General features: G+C 46.8%; 1 protein-coding gene and 1 long non-coding RNA gene across 4 annotated transcripts in view; one reads left to right on the forward strand and one right to left on the reverse strand.

Annotated features, from left to right (window-relative positions):
- LOC105663212 (uncharacterized) overlaps nt 1–22,208 on the forward strand; it is a 241,852-nt gene that overhangs the window by 199,728 nt on the left and 19,916 nt on the right. The window lies entirely within an intron of this gene.
- LOC100880274 (homeobox protein araucan) overlaps nt 1–22,208 on the reverse strand; it is a 79,673-nt gene that overhangs the window by 4,093 nt on the left and 53,372 nt on the right. For all 3 annotated transcript variants that reach the window (XM_076529944.1, XM_076529945.1, XM_076529946.1), the window contains 3 exons: nt 13,972–14,330; nt 8,818–9,817; nt 8,150–8,231 (listed from right to left, as the gene is read on the reverse strand). In XM_076529944.1, the coding sequence (XP_076386059.1) occupies nt 8,192–8,231; nt 8,818–9,817; nt 13,972–14,330 (1,399 nt within the window). In that variant the 3' untranslated portion in view covers nt 8,150–8,191. The remainder of the gene's footprint in view (nt 1–8,149; nt 8,232–8,817; nt 9,818–13,971; nt 14,331–22,208) is intronic.

Raw genomic sequence — 22,208 nt, forward strand, 5'->3', positions numbered from 1 at the left:
ACTGAAGCACTTTGTGTTTGTTGAACTCTATTCCCAGATTTCCACATTTCGAGATCTCTGTATTCATAGAAAAAGCTAAATTTTTACGTCAGAAGGTCTCCAGATCTTTATACTCTCGATACCCCCGAATCTCTATCTTACCAGATAGCTATACCAGATATCTTCACTAGGTATCTCTATAGCCACTGTCTTATATTCCCAGATCTTCATATTCCTATAACCCTACATGTCCACATCCCTACATACCAAGATCCGTACATACCCAGAGCTATTTACGTTAATAAGTGAGATATCTACGTCCTCCCTAAATATCCAGGGCTCCCTTTCTTCCAAACAATTAGACTCCAACAACTAATACGACTAAAATATGACAACGAATCGAAATAAATGAAAAATGGAGTCAGTCCCTTATCCAGAATGGGAAGGATGCCGAAGCATTTACCTGCGGTGCTCCAGGCGAGCTCCGGCGCTTTTCACGATTGCGGCTAGATCGAGTGGATGTAAACGGCTTGTAAGATCATAGTTAACTATTAGCGGCCAGCTATATACGTCGTCGTTGCGGTGGATCGGAGCTGTATACGTCGTGGCTGGCTATCGATACGCGATTACCGTGTCTCACCTGGTAGACAAGTCTTGTGTGTGTACGTGGCACTACGATCGCTACGACCGATATCGCTTTTACCTCCTCGTGTGCCGCTACACGACGCTTCTGAGCTCCAAATGGAACACGTCTCTTTACCGTATAGCCCATATTTTGATAACGCTTGCAATTTTCGGGAGAGTAACTAACAGATAAATCTGTCTGTTGCTAAAGGAGAAGGAATCAATTATTTATAATAAAATAGGTCAGTCTAGATGTTGTCAAAATTGTTAGATATAAAGTTGAGTTTCATGATGATATTTTAACAGTTATAAGGTCTTTCGAACGTAATTCGGAATAGCAAAATGCTCACGAAGGGATCTTTTACGATCTATTTGCTATTTGGAGGATGCGGTTAATTTCCCGTGGGAGCAGCCCGATAGATCGAACTACGATCCCGAATGCCGTAACGTCTGGAGCTGCTCCGTTCAGATTCCCGATAATCGGATACCGGTGATTTTCGGGATACGAACGACGGAACCACGATCGGAATGTACTTGGATGCCTGTCGTTACGTATGCAAATTCAACGAAGGGACCAGAAAGAGAAGAAGCCCGTTTTCGTGGAATTCTTACGTAACGAGGAGATGGGGTCGAGTTATTACGCCTGGTGTGGACCGTTTCTGGACTCTTCTTTGCTTAATTAATCTCTATGATCAGTTGGATGTCCGCTATAATTCTTAATTATCAAGCACCGACGCTCGGTCTGCGTCAAACAGCTTGTAGCGTTTCTTCCTGTTTGGCAATGCCTATCTACGTAATTGAGCATGTTTCGTCGGAAATATCGCATCGTTTGGAAAAATAAAAATGATCGTACATATCGTTAATTAATGTTGAAACGGCCGATCACGAATTACGTGCGGTAACGAACGATGTCAAAATACAAGAAGTCGAATATAATATGATATTTCGTGGTCATATTAACGTTAATTACCCGAAATTTAAAGAAGCGGATGCATAAACATTTTATTAATATTCCCGCTCCACATCGGTACGTTAATTATAATAAACAATGTACCACGGAACGAGATCCGTGAATTCTTCTTTCAACAACAGCATCGATAATCCGATACAACATTTCCAGCAATGAGTGAAATTAATCAACAGCGAAATAATTGGCACGATAAATTGTACAATCTACCGCGACGGAGATGGTTGTTTCGATCTGTGAGGTTCGGTTAAACGAGATCCTGTGTACCCATTTGTTCGATGCTTCAATGACGCGACAGTGACCCATGGTATCCAACGAATATTTCAAAACCCTACGAGCCATCCTGTTGGTCGGGCGAGACGAGAGGCGCGGCTCTCTGTATTTCGCTGTTGGACCTCGTTTCTTGGTGTACAACGAAATGACGCGAAACCGGATGACAAATGTCGCGCGATTACGCGACACAAGTCGCTCGAAGAGATCCACACACGGTGTGCCTCATGCGTGTACGCCACGCTTTCTCGTGCGCGTCAACCTCCAACGTTACCAGACTTTTTTATCTCGTCCCGAGACCATCCGTCGTCCATCATGAACCCCGTTGCTTCATTCTCCTGGAAATTCGCTTTGATCAACATCGTGGAAACGTTCAGAGAAGCAATTTCAACGTGATCGCAATTATGGACTAAGGAACTAATGAGATTGATCTCGACTGTTTTTTCTGGTCTGCATATTGCAACTCATGCTGGCTTGCTTTCTGCTGAATTTCAATGTTGATAACTGCATTAATTATTTATTTTTTTATCTGAGACCTCTATGAGTGCTGGAGCTATTTTTCAACTTATGTTTCAACCAGTGTGTTCGTAGTAACCAGAACGTACTCGGATGTACTTGTGGTACATCTGTTGTGTTAATAATATATTTGCTGTACATCAATTGCTTCAATAATATATTTGTTGTTCAGGAGTTATCACGATAGTGTATCTGTCCATAATATATTTGCTGTACATCAATTGCTTCAATAATATATTTGTTGTTCAGGAGTTATCACGATAGTGTATCTATTCACATATATTCGAAGTACATCACTCGTATCAATACCACACATGATATCAAAGTCAACATATTTTCTTCGGCAACTACAAGAAGAAAGTTTATAAACGTCCCTCCTTGGAAATCATTGTTCCACGTATCGTGGTGTTCTCTTTAGCCAATAAAGCCCCTCCGTGTTGTCCGTTGAGCGGCTCAAAGGATGGCCCATGTATTTTTCATTTATATGAAATTCATCGGACAGCGGACACGATGTAGCGAGACTCTCGGCTGAGTTTGCAACTTCGGTTCGCTTATTCAAACGAAAACAGTGTGTCCAGAATCGAGCAGCCAGGGAATATTCATGAACAGGGGTCGGCCATGAATCGGCCAGCAAGAAACTATGCGTAACCTAAGCGGTCGAACAAAGCGCACGAAATTCCCAGCTTTCACGCGCGCCTTTCTAAAAACGAATTTCACTCGATGGAGTTCCCCATACCAGTACCTATCGTTTCCTGTAATTGCGAAGCTTTTAATACGATCCCCCTCGGTGAACACACGAAACCTGTTTATCCGTTCTCCGCTATCTTCGACGTGTCTAACACGAAGAGCGACGTTACGAAACGCGGTTCGCGGTTAATCTCGTCCACGCGCTTCAACCTCCTTTCCGATTATCTTCCACTCGCTAGTCGAATTTCACACTGTCAATCGACAAATTAAAGTCGTTTAATCCGTCTTCTGGACGTCTCTTCCTTATGGATAACGTCTTCGTCTCGACAGGTGCATTTGGAAACAGTTGTAGCGTAACGGTATACTTTAATTTATGGACACATCGCGGTACAATTAATAGAAAATTATTTCCTTCTGTACGAGTGAAATCTGAATTAAAAAGACGGAAGCACGAGATTAAATCAAACGAATCACGTAAGGTATCTGACTTCTAGCCGTATCGACATAATTGAATTGCAGATCGTTGATACAATTATATTTAAAGGAATCCGTTAACACGTTTTATCGTCTTTCCTCAAGGAATAATGAATTCTTTAAGTGTCTCATTATCTTCTCGATGGAAATAATTTCACTTGGACTGACCCTGTCGTGATACTTAACGGTTCATTCTTCAGACTACTAGATAAGATGCTTCGACTACCGAGAAGACAAGAATAAAGACACTTCTATCGAGCAACATCGGAAAAAGAACCTAATTTCTAACAGTTTTGGAGATGACCACTTGTTCCATTCGATAATCCTGGAAACGTCGGATACGAAGACTCCATTTTTCGTCTTCGAATGACGACCTCTTACTCGAGCCGATAGACGAGAGAGCGTCTCGTCGGATAAGCCGGATTAAGATCTTTCGTGAAGAGCGTTCCTCCGTTCCGTGCTGTTCGTGACGGTAATTTACGCGCGATCGCGACGATGTTCCGGCCCGTGTGACGCGGACAACTCGTCTTCGTAATTTCACGCGAACGAGGAAGGTCGACTGGAAGAATCTCGTGAAATCGACACGTGCGACGGAACGAGTCGCCGTGTTTAGACCGCGATCCAGCGCGGCGATAGCAGGCGCGGATTTCGAATTCACAAGACGCATTTACGCGACTACGAGCACGACTGTGTTCGAATAAAAAAGAAGCGTTGTGTAATTAGCGTGACAGTGCGTTATCTGGCACGTCGTGCACCTTCTTGATCGCGGGTCTAGCGGCAGTCGAGTCGTGCAAACATCGAACGATCGTTAGGTCCTAAATTACCGGCTCCCTCGGTGCGATTCTTAAATAATTATCTGAAAGGCGGACGAAATTACGAGAAGTTGACGTGTTTTTCCGCGAGATCTTATCCGGCGTCGTTGATAAAAGGCGGACAACCGTAGCCACGGTAATACCGTGCTCGTTATTTAATTGTATAATTATAATACTTGGCCGATCTGATGGCTGTATTAACGACCGGTGATGGCATATTTTCCAACGAGATCGCACAAGATTAATTGGCGGTCGACCGAGCTAATTAGAAATTACCCCGATAAGCCGCGAGGAAAACAACGCCGTTGGAAGGAGGTTTCCTGGATAGAATATGTATATCTCTGGTCGACGCGTTCCGTCATGGAAAACGCGTTCAACTGTCTCACGGGAAAACTTCAATCCTCTGTGTTTCAATGTTTTTACGTTTCTCGGAATTACGAGATTTATTCTTCGCGAGTTCCTTTCTCGTTACGAGATTTCTATTCTCGTATGTTCGATTAGTGACATATCGGTTGATTTGTCAAGTGGACACGAACAAAGTGTCGAATAAAGTTGCAGAGAAACAAGTACAAATTGTAGTAATTAAATATCAGTGTCGAGTGTGAGTAATGTAATTGGATATCAAATGGCAGATAGGTAAGAAAAGAATGTAAAAGAATATGACATACTAACTAACTATACAAGGTAGGATACACTGTGTTTGAAAGGCGTGAAAATAACGTGCAGTATAAATTTAATGAAAAGAAATTTTGTACATAGTTGCACACGAAGGATTAAAGAGTCGGAGGAAAGCGCAATTTAAGAGAAAAATTCTACTTACAATAGCAGATAGAGGGTAAAAGCGTTCAGCTTGCAGTCTAAGTTGGTACGGGACCGTCCGCACGGATTCCGCTCAAAATGAAAGAGATGGGTTTTAGCAAGTTCTCCGGTTACCCCAGGTAGCGTCAACGAAGCCGACTAGCGGCCATCCGACGACGTAAATCCAGGCTACCGTTTCGACCCTGAGGATCTCACGATCTACGATCCTCCGTAATAAAGCTGAGCCGCGATATAGCCAGAATACGGGACAAAAATGGGGCTCGAGGACAAAGAAGGACGTTCGCGAGGAATTTGAGAAACGCGCGAAGAGGAAGAACCAGAAGCAGCCCCGCGAGCGAACAAATCTCGCGAGAAGACCGCGTCTTTCGAGGATTTATCGAGTGGACGCTCGACTACTCCCGGAATCCCGAAGCCGTTAAAAAGGCCATGGGCGCACGGTGGTCGCGAATTTTATGCAGATGCCGTTCGGATCGTGTAAATATCGCTAAGGAAAAGGGACAGCCATTGGTCGAGGTCAGGCAGAAGGGAGCCGATCGGGAGTTCACCACCCAGCCTAATGGCAATTAAATATTCCCGCGCTAATTGGCAATTATAGGCCACGAGAGTCGAAACTGTTCTCGTCTCTGCTCCTCCGACGAGCACCGAATCCTCTCGTCTTTTTCCTGCTGCTCGAAGACGGAAAAAAGATTAAAAGTCCAGCAGGTAGGTGCAACAAGAGGCACTTCCCTCGTACGATCTGGAGCTCGTACGTATATACCTGGCTCCCTGTAGCCAGCTCGGTGGACGAACAGCGGGGCCGAGAGGAGAGACGATGGATCGAGATGGTCCAACAGGGACTTTGGCTCGCTGCGTTATAAGAGTCCACGCCACGAGGCCCCAAAGGTCCCTCGATCCACGTACACCGGACGAGAGGAGGGTCCGAGAGGTGACGACAGCGAAAACTAGTTTATTTGGGACGCGGCTATAAATTAGGATCAGATCGCCACGCGATAAGAGTACCGGCTAACACCCGGTTCCCTTCGAAAGGATGCCTCTCTCTTCTTCTCGCTCCTCTCCGACTGCTCTCGGAGCTGGCCAGCTACGAGAAACGCGTCCTCTCTTTTCGTTACACCTCGACTCGTTCCGGCTGATTTCTTAGCCGTGGATCCTCTCGTTTGGCGCTTCGTCACCTCTATCTAGCCGAATAATTCGGGAAAGTTACTCGTTTCGGTTAGAACGATCGATTCGACGTTAATTGCTATGATTCCTAGAACGTCTCGTATCCATTTTAAGCGACGAATTTTCAGACTTTAACGCCTTGGGACTCGAGAAAATAACGTAATTAAGAGCAGGACTCGAATAATTATCGTTTTCGAAAGTGGACCAAAAAAGAGCGAGTCTAGTTCGCTGTCGCGACGGGATTATTAAAGCGATAAGTCGATAAATGACCTGATAAATTTTAATGGACACTGTAATTGATTGTCCTTATCGAGCAGATTCGGATCTATAATGACCAACTTTTTTTCTGAAAAACTGGTCTCGGCTTGTTTACAGCATCAAGGCAATCAGATAACCTTGAATGGCCAGATATCTCGAAGATGCGCGACCAAAAAAATCGGAGTAAGAACGCTCCGGAGATGAATCCGGTGAATCGTTTGTAAGGAAACGAGGGAACAACCGTTTCGAGTCCCTTCGTCTCTCTTTCTTGGCGCAATCTCGTGAATGGAACGAAATCTCGACGATTCGACGATCGCTCCGCTATTACGGATAACCACTTTTCCACATCTTCTCTAGTTTTCTCTTCGTTCGAGCGTTTTATGCAATTGGCTGGGTTCTGGGATTTCGATAAACCAAAGTTCGGTGTCTATCTAGTTTCAGAAACTTGTAAAAACTAGATACGAAATTGATAAAAGAGGTCTGACTTTTCCTTTGTTGATTCGAGGTGTAAGTTTGAAGCGTCTAAGTGAACGCGACAAGTAATTTTCTAAAAAATTGGACCGTTAACAGCGTCGAACGGGACCTCGGTCAAATCGAACCCGGAAAGCCAAGAACCCAGCGTCGACCTGTTATCGTGTTTCACCGTCTCGAAGCGGGTTTGTCATTCCACCGTTAATTCGAACCCGACGTGTCCCGAGAGCATCCCATTCGTGAGAGGAGTGTACACACAAGTGGACCGCTCAGTCAGCTACGCGACAGGTTCAGGTGTGCCCGTGTACCGTGTATTCCGAGACACGTACACAGCTTCGGTTGCACACATATTCACGAGAGCTCGCCCATAACGTAGCGGGCCGTGTGCGAGAGAAAGACCCGGCCACAGCCAGTGGTGATTCCATTCACCGATTGAAATCTCCGTCCATTTGTCACTGTCAAGGAGGTGGCGATAGCCTCTCTTCTCTCCCGTTTTCTTTCTCTCGTTGCCGCGCGTTCTCTCGCTCTCGCTACGCTCGCCGGCCACAAGCTACTCGATACTCAATGCCATTATTATTTCAACGCTAGCCCAGCACTAACGACCAATCGACGCGTCGGATATTAATTTCTTATCGATTTCCTCGAGCCGCATTCGACGCAGCATTCGCGATCGCTCGAGCAACGCGGCCCTGCCAGCCACGATCGAGGGCGAACACGCCATTCCATCGATTTGCAAACCGATTACGCACTCGTGTACTCTCCTGTCGGACAACCTTCCTCCCTCGCTCTTCCCTTCGTTCCTTTTTCGATCGTAAAATGAATTACGATCGTATACGACCAACATCGTCGCTGTAATTACGATTCGTCATCGACTGCGCGCGAGGAACATCGAAATTCTTCTGGCCACTTAACGGGAGTCGTGTGTCAGGAATAAAAGAGATTCAGGTGAATTCTCGAGAATAAACTGCAGTATTTACGAAACGACTACACGGTGGGAACTTGACAAGTTATAATGATCGAAGGTTCGCGTGGATATCGGGTATAAACGAACCTTAATTCCTATCATCGTGAAAGCTCCGCTTGTAAAAGAGACAGGATTTGTAATTTCACTCACCTCGAGAGACGCGTCGTTGATCCAATCTCGACCCAACGTGCCTTACACCGGTGACACGAACCCACTGCCCATTGACTGCGATCTGGAACACAGGATTTCGATCATTGCAATCATCTTCTAACTCTAGTGCACGTTGTGCAGAGACGAAAAGTGGATCTAATTGGTTAATAGGCTCAACTTTTTGGACACTGTATACGTAGGATATTTATGGCAGGATAGAACAGGCAAACATGTTCAGATTATTGGCTACTAGTATTTGGAATACGTATGCGAAGATCATACTAGCCAGTACCACTTTGAGAACGTCAAAGATAAGATCAAGAGTGTAAGCGGATTATTTCTTAAATGCAAAGAAACCCTGTGCTTCCCGCTAACTTCGCGTCTCTGCATAATATTGACGTCCAGTTTACACTGATAGTGTAAGCGATAAAGTAGCTAGCGCGGGAAACACATGAAACAGTAACTGGCGCCAGCTACTGCACCGCGTATGATTAGTTCGGATTAGACAAGTAACCAGGCAGGTCTCGAAATAAAGTAGCTAAGAGCAAAGAAGCTTGGCGAGTTATCTTCGCTTTTAGCTACTGGCACGAGCTACTCGCCCGGTTACTTGCCTAGTCCGTCTATGCTCCGAGGAGGTGACCTAAACGGGGGGATGATTTTCCACGTACCCCTTGTAGAACGGTTTAAACGCAGTGGTAGCCTCCGTGGGTGGTAAGCTGGCAGTGGTCTGATGTTGATGCAGGATGGAATTCTGTGCCGCGGGCGAGAAGTCTTTGTGCGGGGACGCCTGTAGTCTGGAGCTGAAGGAGGAACCGCTGCTGGCCGAGCCGGAACTCGTCGACAGATAACCAGCGGCCGGATGACTTGCCCCGTACGGATTGGGATTACCGTTGCTAGTGGCGTTGCCGTTGCCACCAGTGCAGTAACCGCCCGGTGGTGCCTGGATCACTCCATTCGGTGTAGCCACCTTCATGTTGGGCGGTGTCTGGGGTGGAGTGTCCGTACCAACCTCGGGAAACCCCGCCGCCGCCGACGAGGACGCGCTCGAGCTCGAGCCGGAAGAGGAGTTGGGGTTGTAATGGAGCTGACCTCCGGACGAGGACGAGAGAAAACCACCGTACCTCGTAGCAGCGCTCGAATACGGTGCGGTCGCTGCTGCGGAGGGACTCATCGACGCTGACGAGGGCAACGCGAACGAGCTCAGGTTTCCGCCACCGCCACCGCCTCCGGTACCGCCTCCGCCACCAGAACCGAGCCAAGGTTGCTGAGAGTGATGGTGGTGGGTCTGATTGGTCAAATGGTGTTGCTGCTGTTGCTGTTGCTGCTGCTGTTGACCGTAGTGCTGTTGATGGTGGAGGTGGTGGTACTGTTGATGATGGGGATGCGAGGGTGGCGGTGGCGTTTTGCAGGCTGCCGTGTCCGCCAGGGACCAGATTTTAGGTTTGGTCGCGGGTATAGGTACACCGGCGGCGCTACAGTCGGACTTGATGCCCTCGTCTTTCAGGTGGTCCTCTCCGGTGTATCCTTGGTGATGGTGGTGGTGGTGCTGCATCGCGTGGTGAAAGGGATGCTCTCCTCGTCGCGGGTCCTCCTCGAGATCCAGGTCGTCCTCCTCGTCGAGGTCCTTGTCGTGCTGCAAGTGCTCCGCTTTCACGTGCCTCATCGGCTCTGCAAACAGACGGGTCGCGTCAATTTACTAAATTGCCCGCGAGCTTTCGATGGTCGACGGCGGAAAGGAGCCGGGCATCGCCGAGCCACGGGAATAAAAAGAAATATTCCTGTCGGTCATAAACGCGAATACGTATATATACGCGGGCCGATAAGCGTATCGAATAAAAGGCGAACTTAATGGCTCGTAAAAACCTCTTCACCCTTGGAGATTCGTGAAAATACGCTGGAAAGTGTTTTCCACGGAACTAATAGAAAATTCAGTACGGTCAAGGGGGGATATATTGCATTACGCTCGCTAGCCCCTCGTTATTCGACCCCCGACTCGATGTCAGAATTAATGGTTTATAATCCCGGGTGTGAAAGCGAAATCCACGCGAGTCCCTGTATCGGTGACACTCGGTTTGCGAGGGTTCGCCGACGACGACGCCGACGGAGACACGGCGGCGTCTCGCTTGCACCCCTTATACGGTTAAGCTGTAAGGGATGCTGTGAAAAAAAGGGAGCGAAGCCTTCAACCACTTTGAGGCGCGAGAGATTTTAGTTTCCCCTCGAGGCAGAGAGCCAGAAAGGGAGAACGGAAAAGCTGTATCTTTTTCCCTTTCCTTTCGTCTCCCTCTTTTTCTCTCTGTCGCTCTCCGTCTCTGTTTCGACTCTCTCGGGGCACTCTAGGATCGTCCCAAGCGTCTGCCAGCTAGCCAGCCAGCCAGCCATCGAGCCAAGCCAGCCAGTCAGTCAGGGGTGAGAATTTCATTAAGAGGTTCGAATGAGTCGGCAGAGGGTTTACTTGATGGGTCGTCAAGCGATAATTCCCAAGCTAGCAAGGGGCCGGTAGCCCCGTTAGAGGGAAAGAGAAACGGCGAAATAGACGGACGAAGGGTGAAACGGAAAGAGATACAGCCAAACAGAGAGTTTAGGTTTAGGGTGCGTACGCCCCCTTATAAAAGGGAACCTTATGGGCCAACTAAATAGATACCACCGTCGAGTCCACAAGTGGCTCTTTAACTTTTGACCCCTTTTATCAGACGTTAATCTCATAATCTTCGCGCCGGCCTCCTCCGTATCTCGAACACCACCAATTGCCACGATTAAATTTTTTAATTTCTACTCTACGTTGGATGTTCTTCCATCGATATTTATACGCATCTTAGTAGTCGTATTTCGTTGTCGATACAAAAAATGAAATGGGACGTACACCACGATAATTCAACGTTAAACGTGATCGCAAGAGTTAACGAATTCGAATCGAGCCACACTTGAATCCGCATTCACCGTAACGCTTGGTTTCGGTCGATAACTCTTATCCTTACCAATAGGACCAAGCGGAGCTCCGACATTCGGATATTCATACGCGATCACAAATCACCTTGCGCGTGTGCGGGCCTGGAAGGAACATCGAGGGCCAGGAATAGAAAACAAATCGGTTTCCTACAGGCACTGGCCGGATTTTCGGAGGGCTTATTTCCGAGGTAGTCCTTTAAAATTACGAGGCATCGCGGGACGCGCGTGACGCAGCTCTCGACACAACACCTAAATGTCCCCGAGAATCGAAGGGACTCGGCCAAGAGTGGCGGAGGGCAACGAATAGAGGAGAAAGAGGAGGCGAAAGAGAGAGGGAGAGAGAAAGAGAGAAGCAAGGGAGAGGACCGATATTGGCCAATGTGCGGTGGGGTAATGGTGGCCATAGGAGGGTCTGTACCATTCGTCTCGCCGCGGGCGCCGATACATCACAGTGCCTCGAACCACCACTCTCTGCACTGTATCTATATACATCCACAACGAGTATATACATGTACATGTATATATATGGAGCCTGTGGCACGAAGTGTAGTATATGGTTCTACGGATGGCTACTCAGCCCGGGCGCACCCTCCGCCTCTCACTCACAGAGACACACGCTTAGGGAGACGAGCGTTGGAACGCGCGCGCACCATCCAGCTAACATTAAGGTGCGTCTCCACTGCTCTTCACAACTTACAAACATCGATTGTTCTTTCCAGAAATCGACAATTACTGTTTCTAATTTGCCTGTACGTACCAACCTCCATTTAACATTATCGACATCATCGACAACTGTTTTCATCTAACATAACGCATTTCAATTAACACCAAGTCTCCTTAATAACTACTTAAGTACTCTCACAGGTACGCAAAAGACAGAAAAAATTGTTGAACTACCGACTGAAAGCATCTTGAATACGGTCAAATGCTACAAGAAGTTCTTCAAGCAAGTCAGAAGCGTGCAAAAGTGATAGAAGCGTACCAACAACTCGAATTTATTGTGCGAAAGATACATAGATGCAAGAAGTGTCCAGGAATTTGTTACAAGCGACGTTGGTGAATAGACAGCGTTGTAAAATGTTTCCGAGTTTCTTGGTAACATCGAAGCGTTCGCCGTTGAATAGACACCTTTACACAAACCCTATAGCGAAAGCACGCGTGCAGCAGTATGCGTGTGCAACGCGCACAAGCGCGAGAGCTCGGCCACGACCGTACCAATACCGACGACGAACCGACCCGGTCCACCGGGGGACCAAACCGAAGGCCATTAATCTCTTTGCGCGGCAACCCGCAACCCGTCACTGTGTTTACCCACATGTGAACCATTATGTCCGCCTCCGCGATATAGAGCCCGACACACGGCCGGTTTCGCAGCGAATTTCTAACTCACCGTTTCCGGCCGTTGGGCAAAATGCCTGAATAAGTAGCCTATCAGGCAGGACGATGGCTGCTGCGCGCCAGGGGTGCGATCGAGAAATTCGACTTTGTACAACGAATTTACTAGCTGTTTCCAACAAACGAGATCGCGATGTTCTCTGTGTCAGACCTATGAATTTAACGAGCTCTTGAAACTTTGAGTGCTGAAGAGTTAATTGTTCAGGTGTTCTATTATTGAGAAGATGATTTCTCGATCTAGCCGGAATAACCAGTATTGTACAAGACTTATGTACCTAGTATTGAGGTCCAAGTCTCAAATGAATTTTAGTCAGATATTAATCTTGATCAGTTTGGACCATCAGAGTCTTTGGAAATCGTGAAACGCAATTAGAGTAGGTTTTAGAAAGTGATGGAGGGTAAGTCCGTCCAAGGATTTTGATGGAAGGTTATGCTTGGATCTGGCGAGCGATCTACTCGAGTAGTTGGCGAACCATGTAGGGTGAGGTCGTACGGTTCGGCTTATTGTGGAATGGATGCTTGTGCAATATCAGAAACGCCGACCGATGGGTACTCGATATCGAGGAAACTAGTCACGCGAGCTGGTACACGCTACCGGCATTCCGAGTCGAACAGATCAGTACGGTATCGTGGGTCGAGTTCACCCTCTCCAAGACTCTGTTAACCCGGCGGTATTGCACGCGGTGCGGCGCGGTGTTCAGCGACTCGCATTGAAATATCGATAATTGGCCCCTAATGGCGGCCATTCTTCCGCGATTCCAACCGGTTATCCTAAGCATTCTTTCGCCGCCGAAGAGGACACACGAGCGCATAGACAATTGCATTTCCCGTTTCGTGCCGTTACACGCATGCCTGGTTATCGAGTAAACTTGGCAAGGCACGTGAAACACGACCAAACAAAGTTCGGCCCACGTAAAAACCGTGTATTGTTCCGAACGAGGAAGATGTACGTAAGACAGAAAAATTTCTTGCTCGACTATGATTCACGAACGAAAAATCGCAGGTATTCGGTAGGATTGTTTGTGTTCCGATGCGTTGTCGTAGGTAGGCGAACCGGTAATTGCGAGCAAACCATCGACAATTATCGCTTTTGCTGGTAATTTTATCATTGTCAAAGCGTCATGAGTAGATTGTTTACGTTAATGTATTTATAGCGCACAAGGAGCATGCAAAATATATGTAAATCATATGGTATTTACAAGAAAATGTAATAAATTGCTCAGAACGAGAAAAATATGCAAAATCTGTGAATTAAGATAAAAATCATAGGAACGAAGGAAATACTTTATGAAAACATAAATTTGCATAACTACTCGCGATCTAGTTACGAGACCGAGTTGCAGTTATTACAAAAATTGCGCCCTTTTATTTCGAGTTATCATCGTTCAAGCACGTGTTTTTCGCGATCTGTTACCATACGTTCGTTCTTTTTTTAACAAAATCATAATTATCGTGTCAGCATGATGTTTTTAACTCACCGTTTTCTTCGAGGCCTCTCCTCGCCTCCTCTCCGACTCTGTCACCTTGATTGTCTCCCGATAAATCATCCTTCTCCTTGTTATCCTCCGAATCCGTGAGAACAGCGTCATCGTCGTCGTCGGTCTTATTCTTCGGCTCCCAGGTCATCTTGTTCTCCTTCTTCAAGCGTCTTCGCGCGTTCGCGAACCAAGTGGACACTTGCGTCAACGTCATCTTCGTGATGATCGCCAACATGATCTTCTCGCCCTTGGTCGGGTAAGGGTTCTTCTTGTGCTCGTTCAACCAGGCCTTCAAGGTAGCCGTCGACTCCCTCGTCGCGTTCTTCCGCCGCGCTGCCAGGTCGTATCCGGCGCCATATCTGAAACATCGAATCGTTTCGCGTGAATCGACATTGTTTCCGGCAGCGGGTGTGCAAGTGACGAACGCGTTGATGTGCAAAATTTCGAATTTTATATTGCTGAACTCGGACAACCGTTATACGGCTTTTAAACGTTAGCTAACATCGGGGATTGAATTTTAATCGGTTTGCAGCGAGTATCGTTTATTAATAGACTTCCGATAGATTAGATACGATAGGGTCACTCGATCTTCTAATTTAATTATCCAGTTTAATGTTGAGTCAACTGTGCATTTTGCTCGGAAAATGTTAATAGTATTTAAAGTCTTGACTTCTTCGATAATCTGTTTGATCAAATTAAATTCATGACGTCTGTCGTTAATGACCATCGGTGGCGCTTGCCTCATTAAATGGCAATCTCATTGCCGCTTGATCGTTTAATTTAATAAGATCGATCGCTTGTGTGTACAGTCGTTCGTAAAAGTTTTCATGCCTGTCCTATTTTATTTACCTGATTATTTTTTTACTTAGACTAAGGAATGAAATTTGGACGATGAGGTGTCCGTAGACTGTCATAACTAGAAATATCTGATTGTTTTAACAAGTTTCGGGAGACATCGATGTTTCGGAAGAAGTACAGGTGACATTCTAATAGAAAACGGAGGACCTCGTGAGGAAAAACGTAAGCATTGTTCAACATTTGTCGAGGCGAGCCACTCCACTCGAAAAGTGGCATCCTGTCGAGGGGTGCGAATTCCCCGCAGATTTTGGCAAGTCCGAAGTGCTCCACACGACAACCAGGCTTCCTAGATCTATTCCTCCCTTTCCTGTGCTCTCTCTCCTTCGCTGGAACATCGAACCCTCCGGTATAGGGGTGCGACATCCTACTGGGTCGAGGGTGATACTCCGGCAAATATATACGGAGAATAAACCCCCTAGCGGCGGCGTGATTCCATCGAGTAACCCCGGCACTCACTCGCCGTAATGGCGATTCGATCGATCCCCCTCTCTCCTGTCTCGCGTCTCACTTTAACCCTTGTGTCTCGTTCTTCGTCCTCCTTCTCGCTCGTCCCGTGTCCTCCCCCGTCGGGACAGCCCCACGCGACGCTGTTATAGGTATGTACCATTATATACTGTAGCCTAAAATACCTATCGACGATCCATCGGCCGTGGAAGGGTGGCGACGATGGTGGTGGTATCGCTGTTCGAGGCGGTGGTTACCAACGACATTGTATTCGAAGCGTGACGCTGCCTGACAAGAGGGTTGCTCGAATCAGCGTCGAGAGGGTTGCGCGTAAAGGGAACCGAACGATTAACCCTTTGCGATCTTTCATTATTTTTACACCGTTCGATTCAGTTTATTAGAAATTGAAACTCCCGGTATTATGGTTATTAACTACACCCCTATATCCATACATCACTCTGAGTTTACTATACCCTTAGATTCTTAACAATAGCTATTTGCAAGTTAACATTAATCAGTGGTAGAATCAGACCTTGCGAGGAATACCACATCTGGGTGAGTTTCGAAGGTGGAAATTGAGTGGCACCGTGAACGGTAACGCGGGCTATATTTTCGGGGGATACCTTTGGTCGTTCGGGCGGCGAAAGGCCGAGATTAGATCGCGTCTAAACTTATAACCCCGGACGGAAGATTTCATCGGACCATTTGTTGCGCTCGCCCGAACAGAATCGAGCCGATAGCCGCGATCGTAAAACGCGATTTAGACTCGGGAAAACGTCTCCATTCGAATAAACTCGCGTCCGCGTAAAAAGGATCTTTGATGATCTCGTCTGGCGAGGACGTAAAACACGATAGATTCCCGTTCAAAAGGTAAGCCGGCCGTAAAATTTTCGTCGGTACCGAACGTCTACTTGGACGTTTATTTATCGCGGCTACGAATGCCAAATTACCGTTCGTGCTTTATCAATTTACGATTCGCGATAAAACGAACGCGAAACCTTTTCGTTTGTTCAGATGCACCGTACCATAATAAAATGGTACTTGATGATGATCTTCGTGTAGCCGAGATTTACTCTTCGGGCGTTCGTTATCGCCTTTTTGGGGAACTGTGTTTATTGAGCTACGATTGAAGGCTTCTGGATATTGTATTCTTTAAGAATAACAACGAATTCCTATAATATTAATAATCTTTTAGAAGCATCTTCATGATTTGAAAATTTAGGATTACTAAATCGTGAATTTTAAAATAGTGATCATTATTGTAGCAGACAATAGGTTAAAAATTCCACAAGAGCCAAGATAAAGAAAATGGAGATAAATCGAAGGAAAACAAAGATCAAGACAGATCGAGTGAAAAGCCAACGATCGGATTCTCCCAACCAGACTCGAGGAAACAAAAGGTTGTGTAATTCCCTTTTGGGAAGGTTCAGCCCTTAGTTGGACGTCATTACCGCAATCCACATTGAAGACGTTGCTGATGACCGCGACTCGATAGGGACGAAGAACCTAGCGATCCCGAGGAAACGGACTCGTGAAAGTTCGAGGACGTTTCACCCTCTATTAAACTCCCTCTGACAAGGGAAAGGCGGCCGACGTCTCTCGTACCTTCTCTATAAAATCAGCCGCCTTTTTGTTTGTACCTTTTCCCATCCTCCTCATTCCGCCTTTTTTAACGTGGAACTTCGAAAACGTCCAATCGATCGAGATCGTAGGAGATTGCTCTAACAACGAAAAGAAAATGGATAGAAGGACGAGGTCGATGTGGAGTCAGGTACAAAGAAAATGAAGGGAAATTTTTCTTGAGCTTAACGCTTGCTGTTAGATTTTTTTATGTAATTACATTTTACTTATTTTATTTATATATACTGAAGGAATAGTATAAGGCCACCGATATTATTTTTAGTCGATGAATTTAAAAATGAATTGAATGTTCACAAGCGTCGAAGAGATAATTCTTGATATGGAGATGCATGAGTGCACACTCGAGCGTAACTGCAAATGCCGAAGCGTGGCACAGTTTCGTAATTACTTATTAGGGCCAAACAGTTTTTTCAAACATCGAATTAACCGGGAGAACTATTCATGAGTCGAAGCGAGCAGAGTAGGGAAAAGTTGTACGTCGAACGGAAAAAGTTTGGCTTGCATGCGAACCGGGCAAACTGTCGCTCCCAACGACGCACTAAAATTCGAGGCTCCTTTGTCCGAAAATCACGTGAACGGCGACAGTTCGTGGAAAGTTGCGAGCATCGTTGAAAACGTGACGACTCGTTCCGCGAATAAGCTGTCCGGGAGGAAGTTAGAAATTGACAGCGGCCGTTGCCTCTCTAGATTTAATCGGCGCCCGAGACCCCTTCATTGATATGCGCAATTTCGACTGCCACCCACGCGATGGGGCTACGCCGTTGCCGCGCAATTATCCGCACACACGGACACAGTCACGGACGTGTACAGGTCGATGTGTGCCGATTTACATACGAAGCGTGGCGTTGCGTGCCAACGGAGAATCGTTCTGGGATGTATCGACGCGATCGTCCACGCTAGTCGTGCTCGATGCAATGCAGATGCGACAATGAACGAGCAGAAGCTCGAGCGCCTGCTCGAACGACGAAAGCTCGTCTTCCCTTCTGTTAGCGGAGAGAGATTGCCACGATCTCAGCGTACGTAAAACTCCGTGACACGGCCTTATCGTTCTCTCCCGTCGAGGAGAGCACGCCGAAGGATCGCGAGGAATCCGGCCTGCGTGGGTTATCCTGCTCGTGATTGCTCTCGTCGATCCATCCAAATCCAGTTCACGAATACTCTCGTCGATTTGAGCTTCGTGCGCAATTGTAAATCTACCGGGGACATATTTCTTGTCCTTTTTATCCTTATCGCTCACCATTTCGATTCTGCCTGAGCTTCGAAACGGTTCGTCGCGGAAATATTTCATACTCTGTTCGGAACAAAGGATTTCTGGATCGAGGGATAAACTTAAGCCTTAGGGTGTTATAATATCTCGGACGACGACAGTGACGTTATCGATGAGAGTATACCATCTTTCTAATGTATCATTAAAAATATAGATGTTCATTTTGCGTTGAAATCTCCCACGGTAAAGTGGACCGGGTTACCGTTTCACGAACTGCGCAGAAACGTTTTGTTCTTGGAGGCAATTTTCAAGCACGGTCGAGCAAATCGAAACCAATATTCACCCTCTGGGGTCGAGAGAGACGGGCGTTTTATCGCCCAGCGACCGAGGACGAAAACGTACGCAAATTTGGAAACGCGGAACACGAGATCGAGCAGACGAGGAGGAAAAGGGTGGTCCGGGCGCGTCGGTGGCTTGCAGCGTATATAGGGTGGTAAACGGTTGGAAAAGAGAGGATATCGTCGAATACCTTCAGTAGGTAATAACGACGCGAAGCGGGGGCAGAGATGAGCGCGTAATACTAGACACCGGGGCCACTCGAGCGACTCATTAGGGGCTTTGCATATGGTGGCGTCAACCTCGAAAGGTTAACCAATATTGGCAGAACGCGCGTAATTACGTCCTCCTGCCTGGTATAGCCGTGTAGGTATATAGCTTCGATAGTTACGCCCGGTCCCGGATGTGCAAACGTTTCCTTCCTACCTACCAACCAACCTACCAACCAACCAACCAGCCAGCCAACCTACCTTGCACCACGCAACCTACCGCCGCGTCTGCTCCGCGCACTGCATCCGACTGACCCGCCCCCTGCGTGTTACTACCGCTTCTGCACTCCACGACAACCTTCGCCACCTCTTATCTAATCCAAGCCGATTCTTTTCCCTTTTTCCTTCCCTTCGTTTCGTCTTGTTTCGAACCTAACGATGCTGGGGGGTTGAAGCGCGGTAGAAGTGGAGGACTTGCGGCAGTAAGAAGCAGCCCCGTAGAGGGTAGAACTAGATTATGTTTACGCAAGGTTTATGATTCTGGACGATAAACGGAGTAAATTAAGAGTGTAATGTACACGGATGTTAACGATTTGATGGACTTATCGAGGGGTTGTCAGATGTAGGACAACAGAGACATCGATCCGTCGGATATGTATTCGTATTCAGTTTATCGGAAATAATTTCTGGTAATAAATAATTTAGGAAACACTTGCATACGTTGTGGAGAAGTACAGGCGACAGGGATGAGTTAGTGTCCGGAGACAACTCTAATCGGGAAGGGGATGGTTGTACGCGAGGAAATAAATCGATTTACGCAAGCCATAATCTACATACGATAGACGGCAGTTTCTACTCGAGCATCGTGAATACCGTATACAAAATTTTCCCTGAACCGAACGGGTTAAAATATCGTCGATAAATAAAATACGTAATCGGCAGGTGAAAGTCTCGCGAGGATCGTTCACCTCCGCGAGGATAATCGGTCGATCTCGTTAAAACAAACATACAAATTGTCAGAACATCGAGATACTCTGGAGAGCGCAGCACGAATCGTGTCGAGGATTTTAATTTATTCCAGCCTGTCCATCGATCGATATACATAATTTGCAGGTGACACGTGTTGTGTTCGTCGATCACCGTCAGAAAATAAAATAAAAATTCGCTTGGCCAATAAACGAGCGAGAGGTCCGTTAAGCGAGAAAGGTCGAGAGTCGGCTCTCCGGTTTTTCCTCGGCTCGCAACGGCGAGAGCGGTCCTCGCCGATTATAGAGTTCACAGATACGTGAGATTTTTCTTGTCGAAGCCGATCGCGACCTACACGATACACGGAGAAAAATCGGGCATTGCTAACCGGTCGCGGCGCGGTCCATTGGAAAAAGCTCGCTTGATCGCGCGTTTGTTTCTCGTATCCCCATAGCAGACGTCTGTATCTAACGGAGAGCGAGAAAAAGCGGTATCTCCGGATCGGGTCAGAATTGAGTTAGCTCGTACGGTTAAACGCTCAAAGTTCCAACCGCGATTTCATCGTTTAATGAGAGAGCCTTTTAATTACGGCTCGCGAGCCGCCAACTGGAGATGATTTTCTCTGTTCCAGTTCGAAACGAGGGAAAGCGATGATCAATTTAGACCCAATTAACGTACGTTAGGTCGCCGCGCGTTAGATCACCGCAGGTTGCATTATCTACGCGTTGGATCGCCGCGTGTACTACCTACGCGTTGAATCGCCGTGCGTTGTATTATCTACGCATCGAATCGCTACGTGCTATGTTATCTACGCGTCGAATCGCCACGCGGTGTACTACCTGTGCGTTGAATCGTCGCGCGTTATACTACCTACGCGTCGAATCGTCACGCGTTGTATTACCTATGCGTTTAATCGTCGCTCGTTCTATTACCTACGCGTTAAATCGCCACGCGTTCAATTACCCACGCGTTTCAACTCCATATCTGCTGAATTGCCACGCTTTGAATCACCTATGCGCGTGCTGTATTACCTATGCGTTCAACCACCACCCGTTGAATAACCTACAGGTTTGAATTCGCTATGTGTCGAATTGCAACGCGCTGAATTACCTATGCGTTCAACCACCACCCGTTGAATAACCTACAGGTTTGAATTCCCTATGTGTCGAATTGCAACGCGCTGAATTACCTACGCGTTGAACCGCCACGCGTAGAATTACCTACACATTTAAATTCCCTATGCGAGCTATCTACGCGTTGAATCACCGCTCGTTGTATTACCTATTCTCGTTGAACCACCACGCGTTGAGTTACCTGCGTTGAATCACGTTGTATTATCTACTCATTGAATTGCTAAGTTCTGGATTTCTACATTCTACCTCATCCTGCATTTCTCAAAATATTTTATGCAAACATTTTGAGCATGATCCCTAATGTTGGTGCCACTCGCAATTTTTCCAAAAGAACGCTTCTCCGTACCGTCTGATAGGCTTAATTTCCTGCTGTTTGGAGCGCAGAGAGCTTTTTTAAGAAACGAGTTCTCTAGCAGGAAAAGTATGGTGCAAGCGCATGTATAAGTAATTCGCGCGAGCACCGGATGTTTCTAACGGGAAATTATTGAACGGCTACTATAAATAGCAGAATGAGACGAAACAGAGTCGATAAACTGGCGTTGGTTTTTCGTTCGGAATTTCTCGATCGAGATAGAGGCACCGTTTCACGGTGATTTTTTATTCAACACCAGGATGATACTGCGGAACTGTGGAGAGCTAAAAAACGAGCGGAACGGAGAACAGAAGGGGCGAGGGAGGGTGCAGCGTCGCTGGGATCTTCGTGAAAAATGGCGTTCGCGAATGGGAAAAGCTTCGGAGAAGATTTCTACGTTGTCCGCATCTGCGCCCCGCTTTCAGTCGATTTACTGGAAACTATTCGACGGAACACTTGGGGAAAATATCCCTGCATTTTTACTTGTGTTACGTGCACAAATTGTACCTCATTTATCAATTACCGCATCCTACTTTTCTTATATATTTAACACTGTTAAAAAGTACAATTATTAATACAACTGCATTATTTAATCAAACGTATCGATTCGAACAATTATTCTACTTCATGAAACATTTATTGATTTTTTCCACAATTTCCTATTGGATAGAAAACGAATGTTAAAACTGAGTGTGCAATATTGGAACGCGACTTTAAAGACCGAAATGCGAGCTCGCAGTTGAAAAAGCCGGTGTCACGGAAGAAAAGAGACAAAACCAAACGCAAGCGACGATTCCCGCAGGGATCTTTCGCTATTGCACGTCGGCAAACGACGTATTTCTCATTTCCCGTAATCAGAATGCTCTCGTCCGTCCCCAATCGAGCCGCTTCAGTTTATAACCCCGATTCATACCCCGGCACGAGCGCAGAGTCCGCAAGTTCGAGGGCGTCGTTGAAACAATAGCAACGGCCCGTCGACGACGAAAGTGACGAGAGGGTAGCTCGCGAAGCGAGGAAGCAGAATACAGGGGACAAATACAGAGGAAGAGAGAGTAGCAGAGGACTCCTCCTCTCGAGCGAAGAGGTCTGTC

Source organism: Megachile rotundata, chromosome 3 (assembly GCF_050947335.1).
Source record: "Megachile rotundata isolate GNS110a chromosome 3, iyMegRotu1, whole genome shotgun sequence".
In the NCBI taxonomy this organism is placed as follows: Eukaryota; Metazoa; Arthropoda; class Insecta; order Hymenoptera; family Megachilidae; genus Megachile; species Megachile rotundata.